The sequence below is a fragment of the Pan troglodytes genome, chromosome 2 (genome assembly GCF_028858775.2).
Source record: "Pan troglodytes isolate AG18354 chromosome 2, NHGRI_mPanTro3-v2.0_pri, whole genome shotgun sequence".
Classification (NCBI taxonomy): Eukaryota; Metazoa; Chordata; class Mammalia; order Primates; family Hominidae; genus Pan; species Pan troglodytes.
Window position 1 is genome coordinate 143,619,079 of NC_086015.1, and position 25,712 is coordinate 143,644,790.

Sequence of the window (25,712 nt, forward strand, 5' to 3'; positions counted from 1 at the left end):
AGTTGTCATCCAGATGTGAGCCATGCCATCAGCTTGGCCATATCTGGGTCCATTTCCTATGTAATAAGTCATAATACCAGCCCTATTGCCTCTAGATGAAGACATGCTAACAGAGGAGGTGGGACTTTTGAAATCCCTTCTAAACCATAGATTCATTCAGGATTTTTTTTTTTTTTTTTGAGACGGAGTTTCGCTCTTGTCGCCCAAGCTAGAGTACAATGGCACAATCTTCACTCACTGCAACCTCCACCTCCTGGGTTCAAGTTATTCTCCTGCCTCAGCCTCCCGAGGAGCTGGGATTACAAGCGTGCGCCACCATGCTCGGCTAATTTTGTATTTTTAGTAGAGATGGGGTTTTACCATGTTGGTCAGGCCAGTCTCGAACTCCTGACCTCAAGTGATCCACCCACCTCGGCCTCCCAAAGTGCTGGGATTACAGGCGTGAGCCACTGTGCCTGGCCTTATTCAGGATTTTATAAAGTTCTTGCCAGTGTCCTTTTTGAGAATTTCAACCCCAGTGAGAATGAAGAATGAAAGAACCCTCCCACAATAACCCAGTCCCAGACTGAACAAGACTGGAAGCATTCCTATAAAGCCATTTGGACATTTCCCCATCACCACGAATAGAAAACTCATTGTAGTATAAACGCCACAACCAGAGCCCCAACAAACTCAGCCCACTTTAGCTGTAAATTTCAACACCTTCAACACCTAAAATCAAGTGTAATTATTTGCCAAGTACATTGTTTAATTATTAGTGTGAGTGTGTGGGTGTTTATATGTTCCTCCTACTTTGTTTCCAATAAGATTTAAGTAGCACACAAAGATGCAAAAGTTGCAAAATTCAAACCCCATTCACTCTGTAATTATTTATTGAGTGCCAGGCATGGTGCAGAACACTGGAAAGGAGATAGAGTGGAACTTAAAATAGACATGGGCCTGTCCACATACAGCTCATCATCTAGCAGAAAAAAATAGAAAATCCAGTGGCAGCAAGAGTGAAGATGGTGCACAAAGAATGCCATGAACCAAGGTTGGGCAACAAATTAGCTCTGTACCTCCTGATAGCCAATGTCTAGAGGAAAATAGCATCAGCCACCTGCTTGTACACCTTCAGGAGAAACCCAACACTTCATGATGTTGAGACCAGGTAGAAACTTACTCTATGGCATTGTCTTCTGTACCCTGAGACTGCGGCAGATGCCATAGGGGCTAGAAGTGAAGAAGACACCCTCGTCCCTGTCTTTAAGTAGCTTAGAATCAGTCTTGGAAGACAGAACTAATATTCATAAGACAGAAAATAATAATAATAAGGTAATTTCCCTCTCAAATGCTAAAACATGGGGAAAAGACAATTACATACCTGGATACCATGAGATAATTATACAGGCCACAGTGTCAATGCACAAGCAAGTAAAGGAGGAAATATAGGACTTTAATTAAAGTTTGGCTCAAAACTAAGAAGAAGGTAATTTTAATTAGTAGAGCCTGTCAGAATCGTTCCCCGATAGTTTCTCCCACAGGCTCTGTGAAATGACTAGCCTGTCCCCACCACAGAGGCACACATGTGCACACACCACTCCATAAAATATTGAACAACTTCTTTGTATTTTTCTCCTCTGGGTTTCTTTTTCTGTATAATCAGTTGTGCAGTGTATCCCATAAAAGCTTTGGAATTTGGGGAGTGACAAGTCCATGGTGAATAGCAAGACTAGACAAGTGGAGGTATCTGTGCTCAGTGGTCAAGCTCTACTTGGCCTCATGCCCTAGTTCTGAAGAGCCACAGCTCAGTGAGATGAGATGCAAATTCTTTCTTTGGAGGGTAAACTGCCCCAGTCATGAAGATAATTACTCACCTTGATGAGCCATTTTGCTAACATATGCCAATTTATTTCCCTGGCTGTCTCATTAAATGTGAGTAATGGGCCTTTGCCAGGCCTCTGCCTCTAATGCTGGTTTACAATCTAAGATGAAGAGGAGAATGGGCCCTCTCAGGGAGTGTGGGCCCCTGACAGCGAGGTGTACAGAAGCAGTCCTCCAGGTAATGAAGCAGGACCTAGGGGCAGACACAGAGACGGCTCCCATTCTAATGAGCTTCCCAATTGGCCCTTATCCATCAGTTTCTCTGAGCAACCTTTCTGACTCCTTGAAGAAGTACTTTGCATGCTCATAAGGAAAGTGCTGCTGAATTTAGAGCCTGCTCATTGAGGCCTAGGTTTCCCCTACCCCATGGCTTCAGATGGATGTCTCCTGGCCCCTCCAACTTTCCAGGCTCTTTGCTTGTGGGGTAAAGAATGGCAGCAGGGAGAATAGAAGACACAATGTGGAGTCAGCCTGACCTGTCTTTAACCAGAGACTCACCCTCTTCCTACCAGAGGCCCTCAGACTCCCTCCCTTTGAATTCCTCCCCATGAAATTATGGCATTATCAGTCCTTACCCCATTGTGGGGTTGTGAGTATTCAAGGAGAAGCAGTGTGTGGGGATATTGTTTGCAGGGTATCTGGCATAGAGAGAGCACTCAATAAATGGTGCCACAATTATTAAATATTTACCTGGATGATTGGGACTTGAGATTTATTTACCAGGCTTAAATTATGAGCAGATAACCATGAGTTCATCACATCACCTTCCTCTTGGAAAGTTCTGGATCTATTTGAGATGGCCTCGTCTGCTAGCTAGTTTTTCTGAGATAAGTAGAGCTTGGGTCCTCAATATTGAATCCTAAAACATAAAGAGCTAGCCTAATAACACTGTCACAGTGGTGATAGAGCTAGGACTCAACCCAGGTCTCCTGAGTGTTAGCCCCAAGACCTTTCCATCAGATCGCACCTCCTTGATGATAATTTACAGTATGCATGGCAGTGGTGTTTAAGTTTGCAAACACGAAGTATGGGGCGATGTCAGCAAAAAGGCAGAGAAGGAGATCCCAGTCTTCATTCCCCACAAAGTACAATCAGACAGCTATCTATGAAAGAAAATAGCTGTAGGAAGGAGATCCCAGTCTTCATTCCCCACAAAGTACAATCAGACAGCTATCTATGAAAGAAAATAGCTGTAGGAGAGCTCAGGAGTCCAGTTGAGAAGATACAGCAACACAGTATAAGAAAAACAATGAGAATAATTGTGCAAAAAGAGTAGGAAGAACAGTTTCACCTTGCATGCATCATCTCATCCCCCAGACCAGCATTGCTTAGCACAGAGAGAGAACTCCTTAGCTCAAAAGTTACCCTTGAAGAGAAAAGGATAACAGGATGAACAATCAGTTTCGTGAGCTTTCAGGACACTCCCCCAAATGACCTCTTTCAATTTCACCCCACCCCATATAGCTAGGGAGATCAGCATGGCTGAGACATTTGGAGACATCTGGGAACAAAGAAGGGTGGGGCTATCAGTATCAGCCATGTCGCAGGAGCCACCAGGTTCCCTAGTGACTGCTCTGCATGGGACCCCAGCTGTCTTCTAGCCTCAGGATCTCAACAGCCTCACAGCCACCACACACCCCTTACTGGCTTTCACTGACAAGGAGCCTACAGTGTTTACCATTATGGAACTCAGCAGCTTCTGCCACTGAGGAAACCAACAACCAGTATAGCCATAGGGGCCCCTCACAATTTTTGCTGAGGACCCCAAAGTTTTTCACTTTTGCAGTTTCTAGGTACTTGAGTTACCACCTCTCTTCTTCCCCTCTCCCCAAAGCTGCCTTAGCTGCTGCCATTGTAGACACCCCAACCCAGGAACCCAGGGAAGCCACTACATGTATGCCCCAAAATGGCCTGGGCTCCAGCCAAATATCCATCTGTCACAACCATGTGTGTACCTGTGGTTAACCCCTTTGCTGTGTGTACCTGAGCAGCTGCCCCAACTCCCATCACCAGGTCTAACAGTTGAAAATGTGTCTGTGTCTGGCTTCTGTGCCTATATGCGTGCTTACCCAGCCCTGGCTCCTATAGCTGTACATGTGCAAGCCCCAACTTTTGTCCCTGGCCCCCACCACTGTGCTTGTACCTGCAGCTCACCCCTGCAGCTGCATGCATGTACACTTCCAGCTTGATCCCCATAGCTAAACATGCATATGTAGCTGGTCTAACTCCTATTGGTGGCCCCCACCACCACATGAGTGCATGCAGCTGGTCCTTACAATTGCACATATGTATACTATGAGCCTTGACTGCTATAGTCATGCATGTACATGCCACCAGCTGCCATATAACCACAGTTGGCTCTGCCCCAGCCCTAACCATTAAGTGCATGTCCACAGCTGAGTGTGAACACACCAATGGCCCTGACTCCCCCTGCTGCCTGCACGAGTCCTTTGTCACTGGACCCAGGGCACCACTGAGTATACCTACAGTCCTGTCAGACACTGTGGACCTCCCATAGCCTTTGCCACACCAAGGAACACACAGTTGCAAATGTTACAGACCCCAGCTACCTGAACCAATAAGACATTGCATCCCTCTCCAAAACCTGGAGCCACCCATACACTAGGCACTAAGCATAGTGCCACAGTGCTCTCCAGCATTACCCATCCCCCCCTCACCTACCCATAGGTGAAGGATTTTCCTTAATGAATCCACTTCATAAAGTCTGGAAAAGGTGATTATTTCTTCAAATGCTCAGACTCTTACACAAGACTACAAGTATCACGAAGGATCAGGGACCTGTGGTAGCACCAAAGCAACACAATATACTGTCAGTAAGTAACCAACTCCAAAGAATAGCTACTGAATTCCTGATAAGAATTTGAACTAAATTGTTCTAAAGAAACTCAGTGATCTGCAAGAGAACACAGATAAACAATTAACTAAATCAGGAAAACTTTGGAAGAAAAATACCAGAAGTTCAACAAAGAGAAAATATAAAAAGAACCAAACAAATTTTGGAGCTTGAGAATACAATGACTGAATTTTAAAAATGCAATAGAGAGCTTCAGTAGCTGACTCAACCAAGCAGAAGAAACAATAAGCAAACTTAAAGACAGGTCATTTGAAGTTGTCCAGTAAGAGGAGAAAAAAGATGAAAAGAATAAAAAAAAATCAAGAAAGCCTACATAATGTATGCAACACTATCAAGAGAGCTTATATTCCTGTTATGGGATATTTATATGGCTAAGAAAGAAAGAGGTAGAAAGCTTATTTAAAGGCATAATGGTGGATATGTTCTCAAATATGGAGAGAGATATGGACATCTAGGTACGTGAAACTTAAAGTTCTCTAATTACGTTCAACCCCAAAAGACTTTGCCATGACACATTATAATAAAACTGTCAGTAAATCAAAGACACAGAGAATTTTGAAAGCAGCAAAAGAAAAAAAAAACATATACATGGGAACCTCACTGAAGCTATCAGTATATTTCTCAACAGAAACCTTGCAGGCCAGAAAATAATAGAATTATATATTTAAGATGCTGAAATAAAAAGCAAAAAAAAAAAAAAAAAAAAAAAACCTACCAGCAAGGGTACTTTACCTGGCAAAGTTATTCTTCAGAAATTAAGGAGAAACAAACACTTTCTCAGACAAACAAAAGCTTAGGGAATTCATCACCACTAGACCTGCCTTACAGTAAATGATAAGGGGAGTTTTTCAAGCTGAAACAAAAGGATGCTCTTTGTTAATACAAAATCATATGAAGGTATGAAACTCACAGGTAAAAATCAGTAAATATTCAAATTCAAAATATTCAAATACTGCTAAGATGATATGTAAATCACTTATAACTCTAAAGGCTAAAAGACAAAAGTATTAAAATCATTATAGCTAAAATGACGTTAATGAATATACAATATAAAAACATAAATTGTGGCACAAAAATATAAAATGGGAATAAAAGTGCAAAGCTTTTATGTGCATTTCATGTTATTTTTATCAGCTTAAAATAGACTGGTACAACCATAATATGTTTTATAATATGTAAGCCTCAGTAACCACAAAGCAAAAGCCTGAGTAGATACACAAAAAAATAAAGAGAAAGGAATCAAAGCATACCACTACAGAAAATTATCAAGTCACAAAAGAAGACAGCAAGAGAGAAAGAAAGGAACAGAAGATCAACAAAACCACCAGCAAAGGTTGACAAAATGGAGATATTAAGTCTTGACCTATCAATAATTACTTTAAATGTAAATAGACTAAATGCATCTATCAAAAGGCATAGAGTGGATCAAACAAGACCCAACTATATGATGCCTATAAGAGATTCACTTCACTTTTAAGGACATGAAAATAATAAAAGTGAAGATATGATAAAAGATTTTGTGCAAATGGAAACCAAAAGAGATCAAGGGTAGCTATACTTATATCAAACAAAATAGGCTTTAAGTCAAAAACTGCAAAAAGAGATAAAGAAGGTCATTATATGATAATAAAAAAAGTAAATTCATCAAGAAGATACAGCAATTGTAAGTGCATATGTACCCAATGTTAGCGCATGTAAATATATAAAGTAAATACGAACAAATCTGAAGGGAGAAATAGACAACAATACAAGAATAGTAAGCAACTACTTTCAACAATGGATAGAGCATCAAGACATAAAATCAATAAGGAAACACTGGATTTGAACTGTTATACTTTAGACCAAATGGACATAGCAGACATATGCAGAACATTTTATCAAACAGCAGCAGAATATACAGTACACATGGAACATTCTCCAGGAAGATCACATATTAGGTCATTGTTTTCAATGAAACTCTTCAAGTTTCTCTACCAAGTTAGCTGGTATCTACTGTGCCCAGCAACCACCAGAAGCTCAGACAAAAGAACATCAGCAGGGGAATTCACCCACAAGGATCTCTTCGAGGCAGCCTTGCCATTAGAAATTAGGCTGTGGGCACAGCTTCAATGATACAACCATAGTGTGAAAGTTTAAAAGGTTTTAGTATGTACAGATTCTGGGAATACATGGCATGCCTACAGGCCACACAGAGATCAGGAAGTACAGGCTGGTAGAGAAAAAGAGACCAATGGGCCTATGTTTTTATTGAGTTCAAAGCATTAATTAAACAGATTTCCCACGGGGAGATTTGTTTTTGTTTTTGTTTTTGTTTTTGTTTTTGTTTTTTGAGACAGAGTTTCACTCTTGTTGCCCATGCTGGAGTTGCGATGGTGCAATCTCGGCTCACCACAACTTCTGCCTCCCGGGTTCAAGTGATTCACCTGCCTCAGCCTCCCGAGTAGCTGGGATTAACAGCATGTGCCACAACACCTGATTAATTTTGTATTTTTAGTAGAGATGGGGTTTCTCCATGTTGGTCAGCCTGGTCTTAAACTCCTGACCTCAGGTGATCCGCCCACCTCAGCTTCCCAAAGCACTGGGATTACAGGTGTGAGCCACCACACCCAACCCCATGGGGAGTTTTAATTGTTGGCTTTAAAACAAGCAGGCATGAGTTCTAGGAGGTCACACGTTCACTGAAAGGTAGTCACTGTGGCATATCTGCACAGTCCATGCAGAGTATGAGGGGCAGCAGGACCAGGCAAGTAGGCTGTATCTAGCTGTCCCATAGGGAACTGGTCACCAGGAGGCTATTGTATAAGGCAGTTGTTTGAATTAGCCACACAGAGAAACTTGGAGAACTGGAAGCTGTGTTAAGAGTGACTGAGTCCTGCTTCTGGTGTGGGGAAGTCCAACTAATATTCAAAATGAATGCCAAGGTAACATAAAATTGTAAGCATTCACTATAGCCATTAAGTCTTACATTTAAGATTTAAATCATATAAAATGTTTTTCTCAACCATGACGGTATGAAACTAGAAATCAATAGCAGGACAAAAAGCTAGAAAATTCACATATATGTGAAATTATATAACGTGGTTCTGAACAACAAATGGGTCAAAGAAGAAATCAAAAGGAAAATATCTTGAGGCAAATGAAAATGAAATCACAATATGTCAAAACTTTTCGGATGTAGGAAAGGCCATTTTAAAAGGGAATGTTATAGGAATAAATGGAAATAAATGCCTAAATTTTAAAAGAAGAAAGATCTCAAATAAAAAACCTAATGTTATATGTCAAGGAACTAGAACAAGAACAAACTAAACCCTAAGTTAGTAAAAGGAAAGAAATAACAAAGATTAGAACAGAAATAATGGAAATAAACACTAGAAGACCGTATAAAAGATCAATGACACCAAGTTTGTTTTTTTAAATAGATAAACTAATTGATAAACCTTTACCTAGGCTAAGAAAAAAACAGAGACAAGACTCAAATAGATGAAATCAGAAATGAAAGAGAAGACATTACAACTGATACCACTGGAATAATTTTCAAAGGATATAAGAGACTGCTAAGAACACTTTTATACCAACAAATTGCATAACCTAGGAGAAATAGATAAGTTCCTAAGGACATGCAATCTTCCAAGACAGAATAATAAGGAAATGAGAATCTGAACAGACCAATAATGAGTAAGAAGACTGAATTCATAATAATAGTTTTTTTAAATATCCCATCAAAGAAAATCCCAGGATCTGATGGCTTCACAGCTGAATTCTACCCAACATTGAAAGAACTAATGCCAGTCCTTCTCAAACTTTCAAAACACTGAAGAGGAGGGAACACTTTCAAACTCATTTTATTAGGCTGGCATTACCCTGACATCAAAGTCAGACAAAGACAGTGCAAGAAAAGAAAATTACAGGCCAATATTTCTGATGAGCATAGATGCAAAAATAGTCCTCAACAAAATACTAGCAAACCAAATTCAACAGCACATTAAAAGGATCATACACCATGATTAAGTGGGACTTAGCCCTGGGATGCAAAAAAAGTTCAACATACACAAATCAGTAAATGTGATATACTACATTAACATAATGAAGGACAAAGATCATATGATATCTCAATAGATACAGAAAAAGCATTTCACAAAATGCATCCTTTCATGATAAAAATTCTCAACAAATAATGTATAGAAGGAATGTCTTCAACACAATAAAGACTGTATATTACAAGGCCACAGCAAACATCATACTCCATGGTGAAAAGTTTAAAGCTTTTTTCTCTAAGGTAAGGAATTAGACAAAGATGCTCACTCTTGCCACTTTTATTCAACATAGTACTGAAAGTTCTATCCAGATCAATTAAGGAAGAAAAAGAAATAAAATGTACTCACATCAGAAAGGAATAAGTAAAATTGTCTGTTTGCAGATTAGATGATTTTACATAGAGAAAACCCCAAAGACCCCACCAAAGACTGCTGTAACTAATAAATAAATTCAGTAAAGTTGCAGGATAAAAAAGCAACACACAAAAATTATTTTCATTTTTGTACACTAACAACAAACTATCCAAAAAAGAAATTTTAAAAAATGCATTTACAATAGCATCAAAGGAAATAAAATACTTAGAAATAATTTAACTAAGGAGGTGAAATATCTGTACACAGAAAACTATAAAACATTGATGAAAGAAAACGTAGAAGACACAAATAAATTAGAAGATATTCCATGTTTATGGATTGGAAGAATCAATATTGTTAAAATGTTCTACTCAGGAATTGAAAGCCAAATACTGCACATTTTCACTTATAAATGGGAGCTAAGCTATGGGTATGCAAAAGCATACAGAGTGGTATAATGGACATTGGAGACTCAGAAGGAAAAGGATGAGAAGTGGGAAGGGATAAAAAAACTACCCATTGGGAACAATGTACACTACTTGGATGATAGGTGCACTAATATTGTAGACTTCACCACTATACAATTTATGTAAAAAAAAAACCCACTTGTACCCCTAAAACTATTAAAATAAAAAAATTTAAAAATCTAATAAAATGTCTATACTACCCAAAACAAGATAGAGACTCAATGCAATCTCTATCAAAATTACAATGGCAGTTTTCATAGTAACAGAAGATACAATCCTAAAATTCATATAGAATCACAAAAGACCTCAAATAGCTAAAGCAACCTTGAGCAAGAAGAACAAACCTGGAGGTATTACATTTCCTGATTTCAAACTATAAAACTATATTGCAAAGCTATAGTAATCAAATCAGTATGTAGCTGTCATAAAAACAGACACATAGACCAATGGAGCAGAATAGAGAACCCAGAAATAAATTCACACATATATAGTTAGCTAATTTTCACCAAAGGCACCAAGAATGCACAATGGAAAAGAATAGACTTGTGAATAAATAGTACTGAAAAACACTGGATATCCACAAGAAAAACAAAGCAAAATTGGACCCTTCTGTTACACCATACACAAAAATAAATTCAAAATGGATTAGAGACTTACACATAAGACCTGAAACTATAAAATCCCTAGAAGAAAATACAGGGAGAAGGCTCCTTGGCATTGGTAGTGGCAACGATTTTTTAATTTGATAGCAAAAGCATAGGCAACAAAAGCAAAATTAAGTGGCACAATATCAAACTAAAAAGCTCTGCATAGTGAAGAAAGCATTCAACAAAATGCAGAGGCAACCTACAGAATGGGAAAATTATTGGTAGACCATATATGCAATAAAGAGTTATCCGAAATATATAAGGAACTCATATAACACAAAATAGAAAAAAAAAAAAACCAAACTGATTTTAAAACGTGCAAAGGACCTGAACGGACATTTTTCCAAAGAAGATACACATATAAATGGTCGACGTGCATACAAAAAGATGTTCAATGTCACTAACTACCAGTAAAATGCAAATCAAACCCTCAATGAGCTATCACCTCACAATTATTAGGATGACTACTGTCAAAAAGTCCATAAGGAGCAGCATTGGTGAAGATGTGAAGAAAAGGGATTCCTTGTAGACTGTTGGTGAAAATGTAAATTGGTGCAGCTATTACAGAAAACATCATGAATGTACCTCAAAAAATTATGAATAGAACTACCATAGGTTCAGCAATTCCACTTCGGGGTATGTATCCATAGGGGGAAAATAACCAGTATCTTGAAGAGATAGTTGCACTCCCATATTTATTGCAGCATTATTCACAATAGCAAAGATGCAGAAACAACCTAAGTGACTGTTGACAGATGAATGGATAAAAAATATGTGGGAGATACAAACATACAATGGAATATTACTCAGCGTTAAAAAAAGAAGGAAATCCTGCCATTTGCAACAACTTGGATGAACCTGAAGGACGTTATGCTAAGTGAAATATCCCAGACACAGAAATACAAATGCCTCATGATATCACTTGGATGTGAAATCTTAAAAGGTTGAACTCACAGAAATAGAGAGTAGAATGGTGGTTGCCAGGGTTTAGGGAGGGAGTGGAGGAAAAGAGAAGATATTGATCATAGCATATAAACTTTAGTTATTAATATAAGATGAATAAATACTGGAGAATGTACAGCAGGGTGACTATAGCTAATAGTAATGCATTATATACTTGAAATTTGCTGAGAGTAGATCTCAACAGAGCTCACCACACACACACAAACACACACACACACACACAAGAAAGGTAACTATGTGAAATGATGCATATGTTAAATAGCTTGATCATGGTAGTTATTTAGTAATGTATACATATATTAAAACATCACATTGTATACCCTAAATATATACAATTTTCATTTGTCAATCATACCTCCATAAAGCTGGAAAAAAATCCTGCAAGTTGGTGGACCCCACACTTGCATCTACCACTCGTATGTGTGTGTCTGTGTGGTCTTTGACAAGTTACTTGAACTTTGTCTCAGACCCTCACCAGTAAAATGGAAATTGAATATTGTACCGGTGCAGTGTGATTGTTACCTGAACTGATGCCAAAAAAATACTGGAGCCTCTGGTACAAGCCAGCCACTCAGCCATGTTAGAGAATGACAGTGGAGGGAGGGGTAGGCTCTCAACGACACCCAGTTACCACTTGGCAGATTTTCTACTTTTCAAGCAATTGTTTGGTCTTCATGCAGCCTCAGCTGGGCTCTCTCTTTGACAGAAGGCTGCCCTAGTGAATAACAGGATTCATGCTTCTGAGCCAAATGTATCCTAAAGACTGCTCATTCTTAAAGTGAATGAAAATGCTTATTTCCCATATGAATGGAAAAGCGTTATATGCCTTGTGTGGGAAATTTGGAAAGCACAGAGAAGTATGAAGTCACCCATAATCCTGCCAAAGTAACCATTATTAACAGTTAACCATTAAATCATTGTTTGCCAAATTTTCAATAGTTTTTCTGTAAAGTTTTTAAGCAAAATTAGGGCCGCAATATCCTTGCATTTGTCTGTCCTCCCTTTTTTCGCTTAACATTTAATTATATGTATTTTCCCCATCTTTAAACGTTCTTTATAATCACCACTTTTACTACTGAACAACAATCCATCTTATGCATAGACGTTATACTTAGCTCTTCTCTTATAGTGTCAGGCTATTTTTCAGTGCAATAAATACTAGATGAACATATTTGTACATGTATCTGCAATTGTATCATTTTTCCAGAATCAATTTTTAGAGGAGGAATTGCACTCCCAAAAGGTATAAGCAATTTCAAACTGACTAGCATATATTGCCACGTAGCTTTCCAGATAGGTTGTTCCCATTTAAATTCTACTAGAAGAGTGTTGGTCAGTATGTCTGTTTTATCCCCTCAACCCCCACTCTCCGAGTTTAAAAAAAAATACCTAAACTAATGTGTAAGGTAGGGACTGGTTGTTCTTTGAAGGTGAATTTTTCAAGTTCCTTTGGAGAAATAGCTCCAGGGACTTATGTTCACCATGGTTAACTGTGGGATTAGGTCTCCTGAGAAGATAGTGATAGAAAAATCATTCAAATATGGGAGAAAAAGATACAGTTGTAACAGAAGCAAAACAGGTGACTTTTCTGAGCTTTCAAAAAATTTTAAATGTGTATCTTATTGAAATATGACCTTCTCCCATGCAACAATTCGTCACAATACTATACCCTCAGTTTTTAGCTAATGCTTCAAATTCTGTGCTTTGAAACTCATTTTCACATGCACAAAGTTGGTGGTGGTGGAGAAGGTAAATTAGTTTCTCAGACAGTTTCATTAAGACTTGTTATGGAAGTAGACCTGCAACAAATCGAGCCAAGGATTCAGCTTGTGTGTTTATTTTTCTACCACAATCAATAGTGTTTGGTCTGCTTAATGTTGTACACATTGTAAACTCTGAGCCTTCCTTTTGTAAGAGGAGTATCTTTTGAGGGCCATTTAATTTTAAAGAAAGTTAATTTTTTTTTTTTCAAAATTCAATGTGATGTTGTGAAGATATACTTCTCATGGTTATATTAAAGTGCTTCCACCTGACAGAATTCCTCCCCTGTGACAACTATAACCACATATAAGTTTGAGTGTTACCAACCAATGCTGAGCCATTCCAGACCTGTGCAAGCCCTCAGAACTGAGAGGGAAACAATAATTGAGGAGAAATGAAAGGGATTCCGAACACCAGCCACTAAGCTAGAAACACATCAAACACGTTTTTATTGAGATATTTTTGACTGACTTTGTTAACTAAATTCTATCTCAAATTGGTGGATGAAGCTGTATTGTTAGAAGTAGTCCAGAGAAGATAGCAGAATAGATTATTCTAGTTCTTTCTTTCTTTCTTTCTTTTTTCTGAGACGGAGTCTCACTCTGTGGCCCAGGCTGGAATGCAGTGGCACGATCTCGGCTCACTGCAACCTCTGCCTCCTGGGTTCAAGTGGTTCTCTTGCCTGAGCCTCCCGAGCCACTGGGATTACAGGTGCCTGCCACCACACCCTGCTAATTTTTGTAGTTTTAGTAGAGACAGGGTTTCACCTTGTTGGTCACGCTGGTCTCGAACTCCCGACTTTGTTATCTGCCCACCTCAGCCTCCCAAAGTGCTGGGATTGCAGGTGTGAGCCACTGCGCTGGGCTGATTATTCTAATTATTGATCCAGTGTCTTGGGCAACTTCGTATTCCCTCCTGGACATCAGTCAGCGTCCAGGACAAGTTACTTGAACTTTGTCTCAGACCCTCACTTGAGCAGCACCTGCTCATGGCCTGGGTACCAATACTGTTTCACTAATATTGTGTAATTGGTGGACCTTTTTTTAAAAAAAAAATCTTTCAAGCATTATTTGACTTTTCTAATTTTCCAAGCTTTCTTGTTTCATTCCATGTTCTCTCAATATGCATAAACAATACATAGCAGTTAGAAGAAAGCTCATTTAGGCAATTTTTCTTTAGTTTTGATGAAATATAAAAATATACCTGAGTCAGGCTGGGCATGTTGGCTCACACCTGTAATCCCAGCGCTTTGGGAGGATGAGGCAGGTGGATCACCTGAGATCAGGAGTTCGAGACCAGCCTGGCCAACATGGCGAAACCCCATCTCTACAAAAAACACAAAAATTAGCCAGGTGTGGTGGCACATACCTATAGTCCCAGTACTTGGGAGGCTGAGGCGGGATGAATCACTTGAACCCAGGAGGTGAAAGATTGCAGGGAGCCAAGATCATGCCACTGAACTCCAGCCTGGGTGACAGAGCCAGACTCTGTCTCAAAAAAAAAAATATATATATATATATGTGTGTGTGTGTGTGTGTGTGTGTGTGTGTGTGTGTGTGTCAGCCATTACCTCTTTGTTTATTTTGTTGATTTTTTTTTTCAGACAGTCTTGCTCTGTCACCCAGGCTGGAGTACAGTGTTGCGATCTCTGCTCACTACAACCTCCACTTCCCAGGTTCAAACAATTCTCGTGCCTCAGCCTCCTGAGTAGCTGGGACTACAGATGTGTACCATCACACCTGGTTAATTTTTGTTTTTTTAAATAGAGATGAGGTTTTACCATGTTGGCCAGGCTGGTCTCAAACTCCTGTCTTCAAGCCATCCACCCACCTCAGCCTTCCAAAGTGCTGGGATTACAGATGTGAGCCACTGCACCCAGCCTATTTTGTTCATTTCTTTATTAATTTCAATTTTTAACATTTAGTTTCTGGTAAACGATGATAACATTTGAGTTCTAATTTGCTGTCAACTCTGCCGCCAAAAAAAAAAAAAGTAGTAGGAATGAAATTATGCTCAGTAAAATATTTTAATCTCTTAGAATTTAAAGCTTAAAAGTATTAAATTCACTTTAGGTCTTTATTAGTTCTTTGGAACTAAAATTGTATTTCAGCAAAAATAATGAATTAACATTTTGCTCATTAATTACCAAATATTTATTTCAGAACTATAATATGAAACCCACAGGAGCAAAAACACACAAACAACTCAGAAAAAAGTTACTTGGTCTCTCTTAGAGAAGAAAAATGTCTTCTTCGGGGCGAAAAGTGTGTTATTCTATGTCGCTTTCAGAAGGGAGGTCACACGTTTTCTTATTGATTTTACTTCCTATTTGGTAGCAAAAATAATGTGAGATGAGGCAGTGAACATTCCTGGCGACAAGCCCAGATGTTAAAAAATATGTGTCAGGACATTTTCTGAATTCCATCTTTTTCCAGAGATATCCTTGCAGATGAATGGTCTTTGCCCTACATCAGGGACACAATCACACGGCTGTACTTCAGGAGGAAGTTTTCTGGCAGCCCATTACTTATAAACACAAGCCAGCTGGATTCCAGGCGTGTGCTCAAAATTCCCTGGCAGTCCTATTGCGCAGCTAGGTGGCTTCAGCCAGTGGGTTCCCAGGAATTTGCTACCAAAGCATAAGCATGCTACAAGTGGAGCCATGCTCCTGTTTGCCCTTGTTTTTACAAAGAGATAAGGAAAAGGGTCACTTTCTTCTTGTGAAGGTGGGTGGAGTGGGGAAGAGATCTGGGAGAAGTACAGTGCAGTTAAATTGACCTGAAATGCTTTTGAACATCTCTGTTCCTCAGGCAACATCAGGAACACTGAGAAGCTGAGCTATGACAAACAACACCAGTATGAGATCCTGGTGACTGCCTACGACTGTGGACAGAAGCCCGCTGCTCAGGACACCCTGGTGCAGGTGGATGTGAAGCCAGTTTGCAAGCCTGGCTGGCAAGGTGGGCCTGTTTTATCAGTCTTGTGTGAAGGCAGCATGGTCTGATGTATAGAAGGTGGTGTACTTGTCCTCAAATCATCACAACACATAACTTTTTTAAGTACAGTCACTTTGCTGTGAGAAATAAAGTAGCTTGCTTATTCTCACAACTCTTAGGTGATATATTATCCCCATTTTTCAGCTGAGAATGTCGAAGACATCTCCTCTAACCTCATGTGTCCAGTTTGTCCAGTGCTCCCTTTCTCCAATCTCATGACATCTTCGATCAATAGTAATTATCTCACAGCATGTAGGAGAAATTGCCAGCAAGCCTATTCACTTTACCCTAGGGTGCTGGGTCTACCTGATGCATTTCAAGTTTTGCATCACGGATCAACACCTGGGGAAAGTCGTCATGTTCTTTGTGCTCACACAGAATGCACACAGGCAGAGGCGGGAGACCCAGAATCCAGACTCTGGATTAGGGAATGTATAAAATGTTGACTCTGGGAATGAAGAAGCAATGGCTTTGGATGGAGGTGGATTTTTGTGTCAGTTTAGAGCTCTTAGAATGCAAAGGAAACTAAATGCTTAGGTCACCCTTAGATAACAGTTTATCACTGAACTGAGGGCAAGTAAGGAAGGTGAGGACAGCTGCATAGATGGACCTTACAGAGATTTGAGTGATTTGTGGAATAATAATAGCTTTAGTGGTGATGCCAATAGATCTGGTGGCTGAGCAGGGATTCTAGAATTATCTCTGCACCATTATTTTGGCTGCCCGATGACTCCCTGTCTCTACTTCATATGTTGAAGATGCTGCAGGCTATTGCTTACTCATAACTCATAAACTGCTTCATTTCTGTGTACTGCCTTCTCTTGGTGTGTCTTTAAGCTTCTGCCTCCCTCTTATATTCTCATATTTTCTCTCTTTCTCTCTCTCTCTCTGCTATCTTTAATTCTTAAATTCCCCAGAAAGAGTTGGTGTTAGTCACTCACATCCCTGTAGGGAAGACTGATGCCAGACCACCCTATAAATCTCTGGTCAGTCTTTGAATGACTGTCTTTTAGTCAGTTATTCATTCCTAATCCAATTCATCAGGGTCAGATTGGCAGGACATCATGGTACAAAGTAAGGACACCTGTTTCAGAAGCTGCCTGACATCATTCCCCTCAGAAGGCAGTTCTCAAAGCACTCCTCCCTTGCACAACTTGATCTCCCTAAAACTTAAAACTGAAAAGATCGGAAGGGGTAATTTAACCCACCTCTGGAGAGAGCCAGAGTTGTATGCCTTTGAACAAAGTAGAAAAGATGAAATGCTCAGTAAAGGAACCACAGGTAAGGCACATGAGAGGTAAAGAACAAAGCAGAGTCATCTTTGTGTCAGTCTGTTAGGATCAAGGAAGAGACATAGAAAGAAGGACAAGCCAGAGTGGGAAACTTTGTTTTCCCAACCTCAGGGAGCCTGAGCTCTGATTGGCTATAATACTAGACCCGAGGACCCTGCAGACAGAATTCTGTCTTGTTCACCACTGAATTTCTCAAGCTTGGTGCAGTGTCTAGTGCCAATTGTGGGTGCTCAAGAAATAGTCATTGAATGAATGAATGAATAAATGAATGAATGAATGAATGAAAGAAAAGGTATATGAGTTAAGAAGAACTTACCTTGTTTTGTTTTTAACTCATGAAGATTAGCTCCAATGAACGTGTGACCTTTGAAGAGAAAACCTGGAAAGGATATATAAACTCTGTATGCATGAAATATGTTCACGATGAGAATTTAAGTAGGAAAAGCAAAACACACAGCTATGTCAGAAGAATAGTCCCAATGCTTCTTTGACTTTGACAAATGAGGCACCTACAGATGTGTGATTACATTTTTATTCCTAAATTTAAATGTAATTTCCTAACAGAATTTGTACTTATTAAATGTATGCAAGGAAAAACCTGGTCACAATGTTTAACTCTACGAGTGAAGAATGTATTGAGCACCACCTTATAGTGCACACTGCTGTTTGCAGCTCTGGACAAACCTTGTTGGGCAAGGCCGGTGCCCATTTGCTATTATGTCTCCAGTGCCCAGCACACTCCAGTGCCCAGCACAGAACCAGACATGATGGAGGCATTTAGCAAGTGTTTAATGATGGAGAAATGGTCAGCAAAACTTTGGTTAAAAAAATGCACCTTTCTGTGGAATAAAGAAAGCAGGGAAGAGGCAATTCCCTGCATCCATTCATAGTGTCGGGCACAGTGATTTAAACACATGTAACATCAGAATCAACTACTTCATAGTGGCTTCCCTGCCTTAGCTGTGTGGGATATGATGAGGTTTCTCTTCAAATAGCCTAATCAATCCTTTATTCTTTAATTCATAGTACCCCCCACCACCCATTTTTTCTTTTTCTCTTTTTCCCTTTCTGCCTTCGCTACATGCCCACACATGTCACAGTACCAGGTTTATCAGTACCAGCTCACATTCCTTTCCTTATTTGGAAAGAAGACTAGCTCTCTAACTCATTGCAGACACCCCTTCCCCTTTTCCCCTCTCTCCCTTACGTGCCCACCCTATCTAAAGAAAGTTCAAATGTTTAGGCAACCGGGATTAGTTCAGATTGTGGGAACTGACCCTGGCCAGTGGGGAAAGGGTACAGGGGCAGGACTTGCATCAGGAATAAAGGCTCTCCTGCCCCTTTGTTCAGGTGTGCTCTCATGGCGACTGGCCAAGGAGAAGCACCCCTCTGCACAGAAGTAAAATTGCTTTGCTAAGGATCCTTTGTTTGAGTGTTCAATTTCCTTAGGATTTTGAGTGTTATTCCCAACAGCTGCCAGCCTGTAGTGGCAGAAGCTGACAATGAGTTCTCCATCCTTAATTTTTTCCCCCAGCTTACCCCTTGCAATTCCTTCCTGCCTAAAGGGAAATGACTGAGAACAGGTACAAGAATTCAAACTGCCAAACTGTGTTTGGCATCCGGATCCAGAGTCTGGGATGTCCTCTCTCTCAGTCACTGCCCCAGTAGACTTCCAGATCATAGACAGGCCCTCCAGGCTCTCTGATATCTATAACAGGCCATAAGACCTTTCTAGCATTCCTGTCCCAGCTCCCAGACCTAGAGAGGAACCTCCTCTCCTCCTCCCAGCCTACTAATTCACTTCATGCCTCCACTTGGACAACCCTCAACTCTTACTCACTCATCTTGGGGCCTATTCTCTCTTATATCCCTGGTCAGGGCTGCAGCCTCTTAACTGGAAGTTCACCTTTCTCCAGGTAAGAACTGACCACAACTGGCCTGAGTTGTATGTCTCTTGTCCTGCCCCTTCTCCCAGCTGTGTAGAGCAAACTGGAACGAACTATGTTTTACTGGCTTGCTTGTTACTTGCAGATGATGCAGACTGCCCCTTACTGTGAGTGGGCATCAAATGCCTTGGGGGAAAGGGTTGGCTTTTCATGGAGCCAGTATGGGGCGAATCCTGCACTTTGTAAACGGACAAGGAACATAGAGAGGGGAGAACATTCAGAGGACCAATGAACAATATGAGGAGAGCAGTTTGGCTTGCACAGAAGGCTGTGACTGGAGAGATGTGGAAAGCAAGATTGGAGGGGCCTGTGGTAGGGGAGGGTGGGTGGTTGAGGTTTTGAGGTCAGGGTGAGGAGCTGCAATGAGCCTCAACCCCCTCAGATCCAGCTGAGAGGGGGCTGTGTGCATTTGCCAGACGTAATTCCACTTAATTCTCTGGGAGAACAGAGGCCTCTCCCAAACTGACTCCTCACAAGCAACTGGAGTAACCAAACAAATGCACTTTGGCAGTTTGAATTCTGGTACCTGTTCTAAGCCATTTCCTTTTAAGCAGGAGGGGATTGCAGCACAGTGAATCCAATCCATTACATGCAAGAGCTCCCACCTCCCCCAAGCACTCCCAATCAGCATGTCACCCAGTCCTTACTGTGGCCAGCTTCTTCCAGGGAGCTTTCTCAGAGCACGGAACCCTGCCCCACAGCTGGAGCCTTTCCTTCCTTCGCAGGGCCCATGAGGACTTGCTGTCAGACTCCAGTGATGCCCCAGGGCAGTGGCCCTCATTGTTTATCACAATTGCCCCTTCCATGGGCAGGACCAGAAGAGGCTTTCTCTGAATGCTGCTGGCCTTACCCAGCTATGCACAGAAGGACATCTCAGACCCCGGCTCTTCCGCTGCCTGCCTTTCAGACCTTGGCCAAAGTATTATCTACCAAGGCTATGGTTTTCTTATTCCTGCCTTTTCTCTGTGGGTTGGTCTTATCTTCTCCCTTAGGGCGGAACCACACTTCTTGTAGCCCATGGCACTGAACTTTCCATCCATCACCTAAGCATGAACTAAAAGTGTGTTTGCCAGCATCACTCACCAATGGGCAGGGTGGGGCTTATCAAGGGTTTAGCTTACAGCAAGGGGAGGAAGGAAGACTTTGCATCCAGAAAACAAGCCCAGGGTGCCAGGCACATACATTTTGCTCTTATGTGAGCTTTGTCTTCTCTGCTGTATTCTGAGGTTTTAACTCTGAATAGGTGATAATGGTCAGCTCACTCTGCAGTGAGGTGGAACTTTGCTGAAGGGAACACTCCCATTCTCACTTGGCCAGGGAAGAGGATGGCTCAAAGCATAAGCCAGACCTGTGTGAGTGGAAGGGAGAACTACTTCTCTTTGTTTTGTTCTGAGCTTTGAGAACTCACAGTGTGCTTAGAGGTACCTCTAGTTTTCAGGGATGAAAAATTATATTAGGAACTAGGAAAGTGATGCACCTGCAGCAGGTCACATGCTAATGACAGGCTTGCATCCTGCCTCTCATGCCAGGTTTTTGAATTTGCAGTCTTTCTTTTTAAAGTTTAATTTAATTTTAAGTTCTGGGATACATGTGCAGGACATGCAGTTTTGTTACATAGGTAAATGTGTGCCGTGGTGGTTTGATATCCCTATCAACTCATCACTTAGATATTAAGCGCCACATGCAGTAGCTATTTATACTAATGCTCTCCCTCCTCCCTGCCACCTGACAGGCCCCAGTGTGTGATGTTCCCCTCCCTGTGTCCATGTGTTCTCATTGTTCAGCTCCCACTTATAAATGAAAACATACAGTGTTTGGTTTTCTGTTCCTGCATTAGTTTGCTGAGGATAATGGTTTCCAGCTCCATCCATGTCCCTGCAAAGGACATGATCTTGTTCCTTTTTATGGCCACATAGTATTCCGTGGTGTATATATATGAACTACATTTTCCTTAAGGGATTAGGTTTTAACATATGAATTTGGAGAGGACACAAACGTTTAGTCTATAGCACTGACTGTCTTAAGGGAGAAAGAAGGAGATGACGTACAAAAGCTATCTTTGAAGTCTTTAAGGGCAGGGTCTTAGTAGAGTAGTTAGGATGGGAAGGAGAGGTTTTGGATGTTGTCCTCCTAGTAAGGACCTATGGTTACCTGATGTTACATGGGGCCCAGCAAGAAAGAATGAGTAAGGAGTCATCTGTGGAACCAGATAGACTGTTTGAGTTCTAAGAGTACTGTTTTCACTTTTACTGTTTATTTTCTTACATGGTATTTTCCACCTTTAGCAGATGAGCTATTGTCTACAAAGCATCATTTAAAGAGAGAACGGGGCTGGGTGCGGTGGCTCACACCTGTAATCCTAGCACTTTGGGAGGCCGAGGCGGGTGGATCACTTGAGGCCAGGAGTTTGAAACCGGCCTGGCCAACATGGCGAATCCCTGTCTCTACTGAAAATACAAAATATTAGCCAGGCGTGGTGGTGCATGCCTGCAATCCCAGCTACTTGGGAGGCTGATGCAGGAGAATCACTTGAACCTGGGAGGTCGAGGTTGCAGTGAGCCAGTAGTGCGCCACTGCACTCCTGCCTGGACGACAGAGTGAGACTGTCTCAAAAAAAAAAAAAAAAAATATATATATATATATATATATATATATAAAAATAAAGAGAGAACAAGTTTGAGAAATAGTAGATAGACTCAGTGGACCATGGTAGATAAACTGGATAAGGAAGAGAAGGATAGGTCTGCCTCTCCCGTTTGGCACATGGGCCCCCAGATGGATTATGATGCCAGTCGCTGAGGTGGCAACATGGAAGGAGAAGGAGTTATGTGCAGCAGCTAAAGAGTCCATTTTAGAGAAAAGATCAATGTGAGGTGCCAGAGATGTCTAGTGGGCAGTGGGATTGTCACATCTGATGCTTAGGAGACAGGTATGTGCTAGAGATGGAGATTTGAGTCTCCTGGATATATGTGCTTGATAGTGGAGGGCTTAGGCATGGATCTCATTACACGTAGAGTAAAAAGAAGGCTACAGACACTCCCAGAGATGGAGAATCCTCTAAACGGGCTGCTAGATAGCCTGTGGGGATCCCAATATGCACATGTCTCAACTTGAGTGTTTCTAAGCTTTCTCTATTTTCTTTTTTTTTATTATTTCCTCAGGTTTTTGGGGAATGGGTGGTATTTGGTTACATGAGTAAGTTCTTGAGTTGTGATTTGTGAGATTTTGGTGGACTCATCACCTGAGCACTATACAGTGAACCCAGTTTGGTCTTCTTAGTGTTTCCGTCTTGTCAACTGAATGAAATTACCCAAGTCTGGGCCTGTGTGTGCTATGATGACTTGGAGAAGGACCTGCATCCCTCTGTGGACCGCAGCACTGCAGAGGATGTAGTACCCTTGGAGGCTGTCAGGGTGAGGGTGGCAGTAACAGCAGTGGGCCCAGCCAGAGATTGAGCTTAGCCACATGTCCCTGCTGAACCCTCCTTACAGGGGCACTGACCTGTCCTTTAGAAGATCGTTTGTAATCCAGTGGCTAGTTTGGGGTTTTTCTGTTTGTTTGTTTAGTTTTTATTTTATTTTATGCTGTTTGGAGAAATGCATCCCTTGTTTATGCTTTCCTTTATTCTTTTTAATCCCTTGGCCCATCTTTTTTTCTATGTTTCAAGCTGAAAAGATTATCTTCCACAACACTTACTTGGTACATTTTCCCTTTTATTGTTGCAAGTCAGATTTTGTATTCATTATTTATTCTGCTAGAATGAACCCAAAGTTCAGTATTTCACTATCCCTTTATGCAAAATTATTCCCTTTTGAAGAGAGCCACCAGAGACTTTCCTTGTGGGCTTTCACTATTTTTCCCCAGATGTGTTGCTGACTGGACTTCCAGCTTTTCTGTGTCTGAGGCTTCCCAGACTGAAGAATCAGCTCTCCAGCCCCCAAGGAGCTCTTCTTTGTCTGCTCACCTCATCCATGAGTGTGATCCCATGGCAGCTAATTACACCTTGCTCAGCAGCAATTCACACAACACCACCAGTTGGAAGAGTTTCTCCCACAGGCCAACTGATTTCGGTTCCTTTTACTTTCCCAGTAAGATGTCCTATTTAAAAGGAAAAGAAAGAGAGATGCAGCCACATAATTGAACCATTTCCTCTCTGTTCTTTGGGTTTTGAATAATTCTCCAGGTGCATCAAATTGTCTGCACTGTTTCTTCCACCATCCCACAAACAGGTCCTTCATTAGGAAGGAAGGGTGGCAGCTTTTGGAGAAGCGCTTCTCAAACTCAAACACGCACATCAGTCGGTAGGGGGGATCTTGGTAAAATGCAGATCCCGATTTAATAAGTCTGGGGTAGGTCTGGCTGCTTCCATCAACTTCACTTTGACTAAGACCATGCAGAAAATACTTACTAGATGCTGAGTGTGTCTAACACTTTTGTGTTGAAAAGACAGTGGCAGAAAGACAGCATCTAATCAGCATTAGATTAGCAGCAACTAATCTAATGCTGGCTAGATTCATTGCTTTTAGTTATTGGCATTGTGAGAGACACTGAAATTGAATGCATATTACCTGGTGGGAAATATTTTTTTTTGGAGTGAATTAGTTAACCCTTTAGTGAAGGCCTACTGTGTGCTAAAGCCTGGGGATACGGGTAGGATCTACCAGAACTCCGATTATAGAAGGAGATGATAGAAATGCTGAGGATAAAAGCTGCACTGGAGGGACGGTGGGAAGACAAAGGGGATACTTAACTTTGGACCAGGCAGGAGACCCAGGGAGATGTTCCTGGAGAAAATCTAGAAAAATACTGGGCTTTAGCACAGAGAGGAGGGAGTATTCCAGACTAGAAAACAGGTGTTAGGTAGGAAGGAGCACAATGTGGCTGGATCAGGGGGAAGAAGACTGGACTGGCCAACTGAGGACCAGGTCTTGGAGGGAGGGCCTCCTCATATATCATCCTGAGGACAGGGGACCGCAGAGGCTTTCCTGCCTCCATGTGGTTAAGAGTATCTTAGGGACGAAGGACTCCTCGGCAAACCACATAGATGTTGGCTGGAATGCAGAGACTCAGGGGAGGGAGACCAGCAGAAAAGAATGATTATTTCTGAGTGCACTTTCAAGTAGAGCACTCCCCCAAAAGTACTAAAAGTCATGTATTTGTTTATTCCAAACTCAAGTTAAAGTGGGCATCAAGGTTAGATTTGCAGGCAAATCTCATGAGACTCCATAGGCAAAGGGACAAAGGTGGCAGTTGGGCGTGTCTGGGGCTGAAGAGGACCCTGCTACACCTTGTCAAGTGTATGTCCCAGTTCCCTCTGCAGCTGTCACCTGCCACCACCCTACCAAGGAGATAAACACCCAGTCCCCAGGGGTCAGCTGGTCACCTTGCCCCTTCCAAAAGTCAGATGGGTTATTAAATAAACTGAGGATCTGGCTTACATTTTACTACATGAAAGGCATTGATTTCAAATCAGAGGGTGATAAGCCCAAGAAGGTGTCCAGATTTGCTTGGAAAGTGGGCTCAGGGCATTGCCAGAAAGACGGAGTAAAGAAGGATTCTTGCCCTCAGTTCTCTCTTTTACTGTCCTGCCAGGGTGTCTGAGGTTCCACCATTGCAGTACCAACCTTTTATTTTAATAGATAATCCCCCCTGAGAAATGAAAATACCTCCTGCAGGAGTCAGGAAAGTGTAGCCTATAGGCCAAATCTGGTTGACTACCTGTTTTTGTACAACTGTGAACTAAGAGATGGTTTTTACATTTTAAATCATTGAAAATAAGAAAAATAATATTTCATAGCACATTAAAATTATATGAAGTTTTATTCTTAGTGCATGTAGATAAAGATTTATTGGAACACAGCCACACTCATTAGTTCACATAGTGCCTATGGTTACCCTACAACAGCAGAGCCGAGTCGCTTCAATAGATTATGTGGCCCTCAAAGCCTAAATATTTACTATTTGGTTCTTTACAGAAAAAGTTTCGTGACCCCTGTGTGAAGCTCTTGTTGTCCATTGGCACCTTAGCAGGGAGTGGGTGATTACATGCATAGCAAAGCCTTGAAAGAATGGGAGATCAAATGGACATATTTAGACAGAGGCAAAGAAGTGTAAAAGTCCAAAGCAAAGTTCACTGCACAAAGGGCAGGAACATCCTGTGAGATAAGCAACTCTAGCCCATTTAATAGATAAGGAAAACTTAGAAAGATTGACTGTCTTGCCCAAAATCTCACAGCGGTAAATGGTAAATATGGAATTCAAATTCGTATCAGCCTATTCCAGAGGGCATCTTACTGTGTCAGAAGAAAGAGGATAGGAAAAGGGGATTGAGAATTTCCAAAGGGGGATGTTATGAGCTTTATAAAAGGGTATATCAGAAAACATTTTAGAAGAGAGACATAGCCTGTATGTCCTTAAGCAATGTATTTAACTTTTCAGTTACCTTATCTATAAGATGGTGATGAGACTTACCTGGAAATGGTAGCTGGAGTTCAATGGGACAATGTCTACGTAG

At 41.1% G+C, this 25,712-nt stretch overlaps 1 protein-coding gene and 1 long non-coding RNA gene across 3 annotated transcripts in view; one reads left to right on the forward strand and one right to left on the reverse strand.

Moving 5' to 3' along the window:
• The window catches only part of CLSTN2 (calsyntenin 2), a 639,289-nt gene that overhangs the window by 468,847 nt on the left and 144,730 nt on the right, over positions 1–25,712 (forward strand). For both annotated transcript variants that reach the window (XM_526327.8, XM_016942061.4), the window contains one exon: positions 15,775–15,924. In XM_526327.8, the coding sequence (XP_526327.5) occupies positions 15,775–15,924 (150 nt within the window). The remainder of the gene's footprint in view (positions 1–15,774; positions 15,925–25,712) is intronic.
• Positions 22,891–25,712, reverse strand: part of LOC107970787 (uncharacterized) — a 101,726-nt gene continuing 98,904 nt past the window's right edge. Inside the window, exon 9 of the long non-coding RNA XR_010155808.1 lies at positions 22,891–23,296. This is a non-coding gene — a long non-coding RNA (uncharacterized LOC107970787). The remainder of the gene's footprint in view (positions 23,297–25,712) is intronic.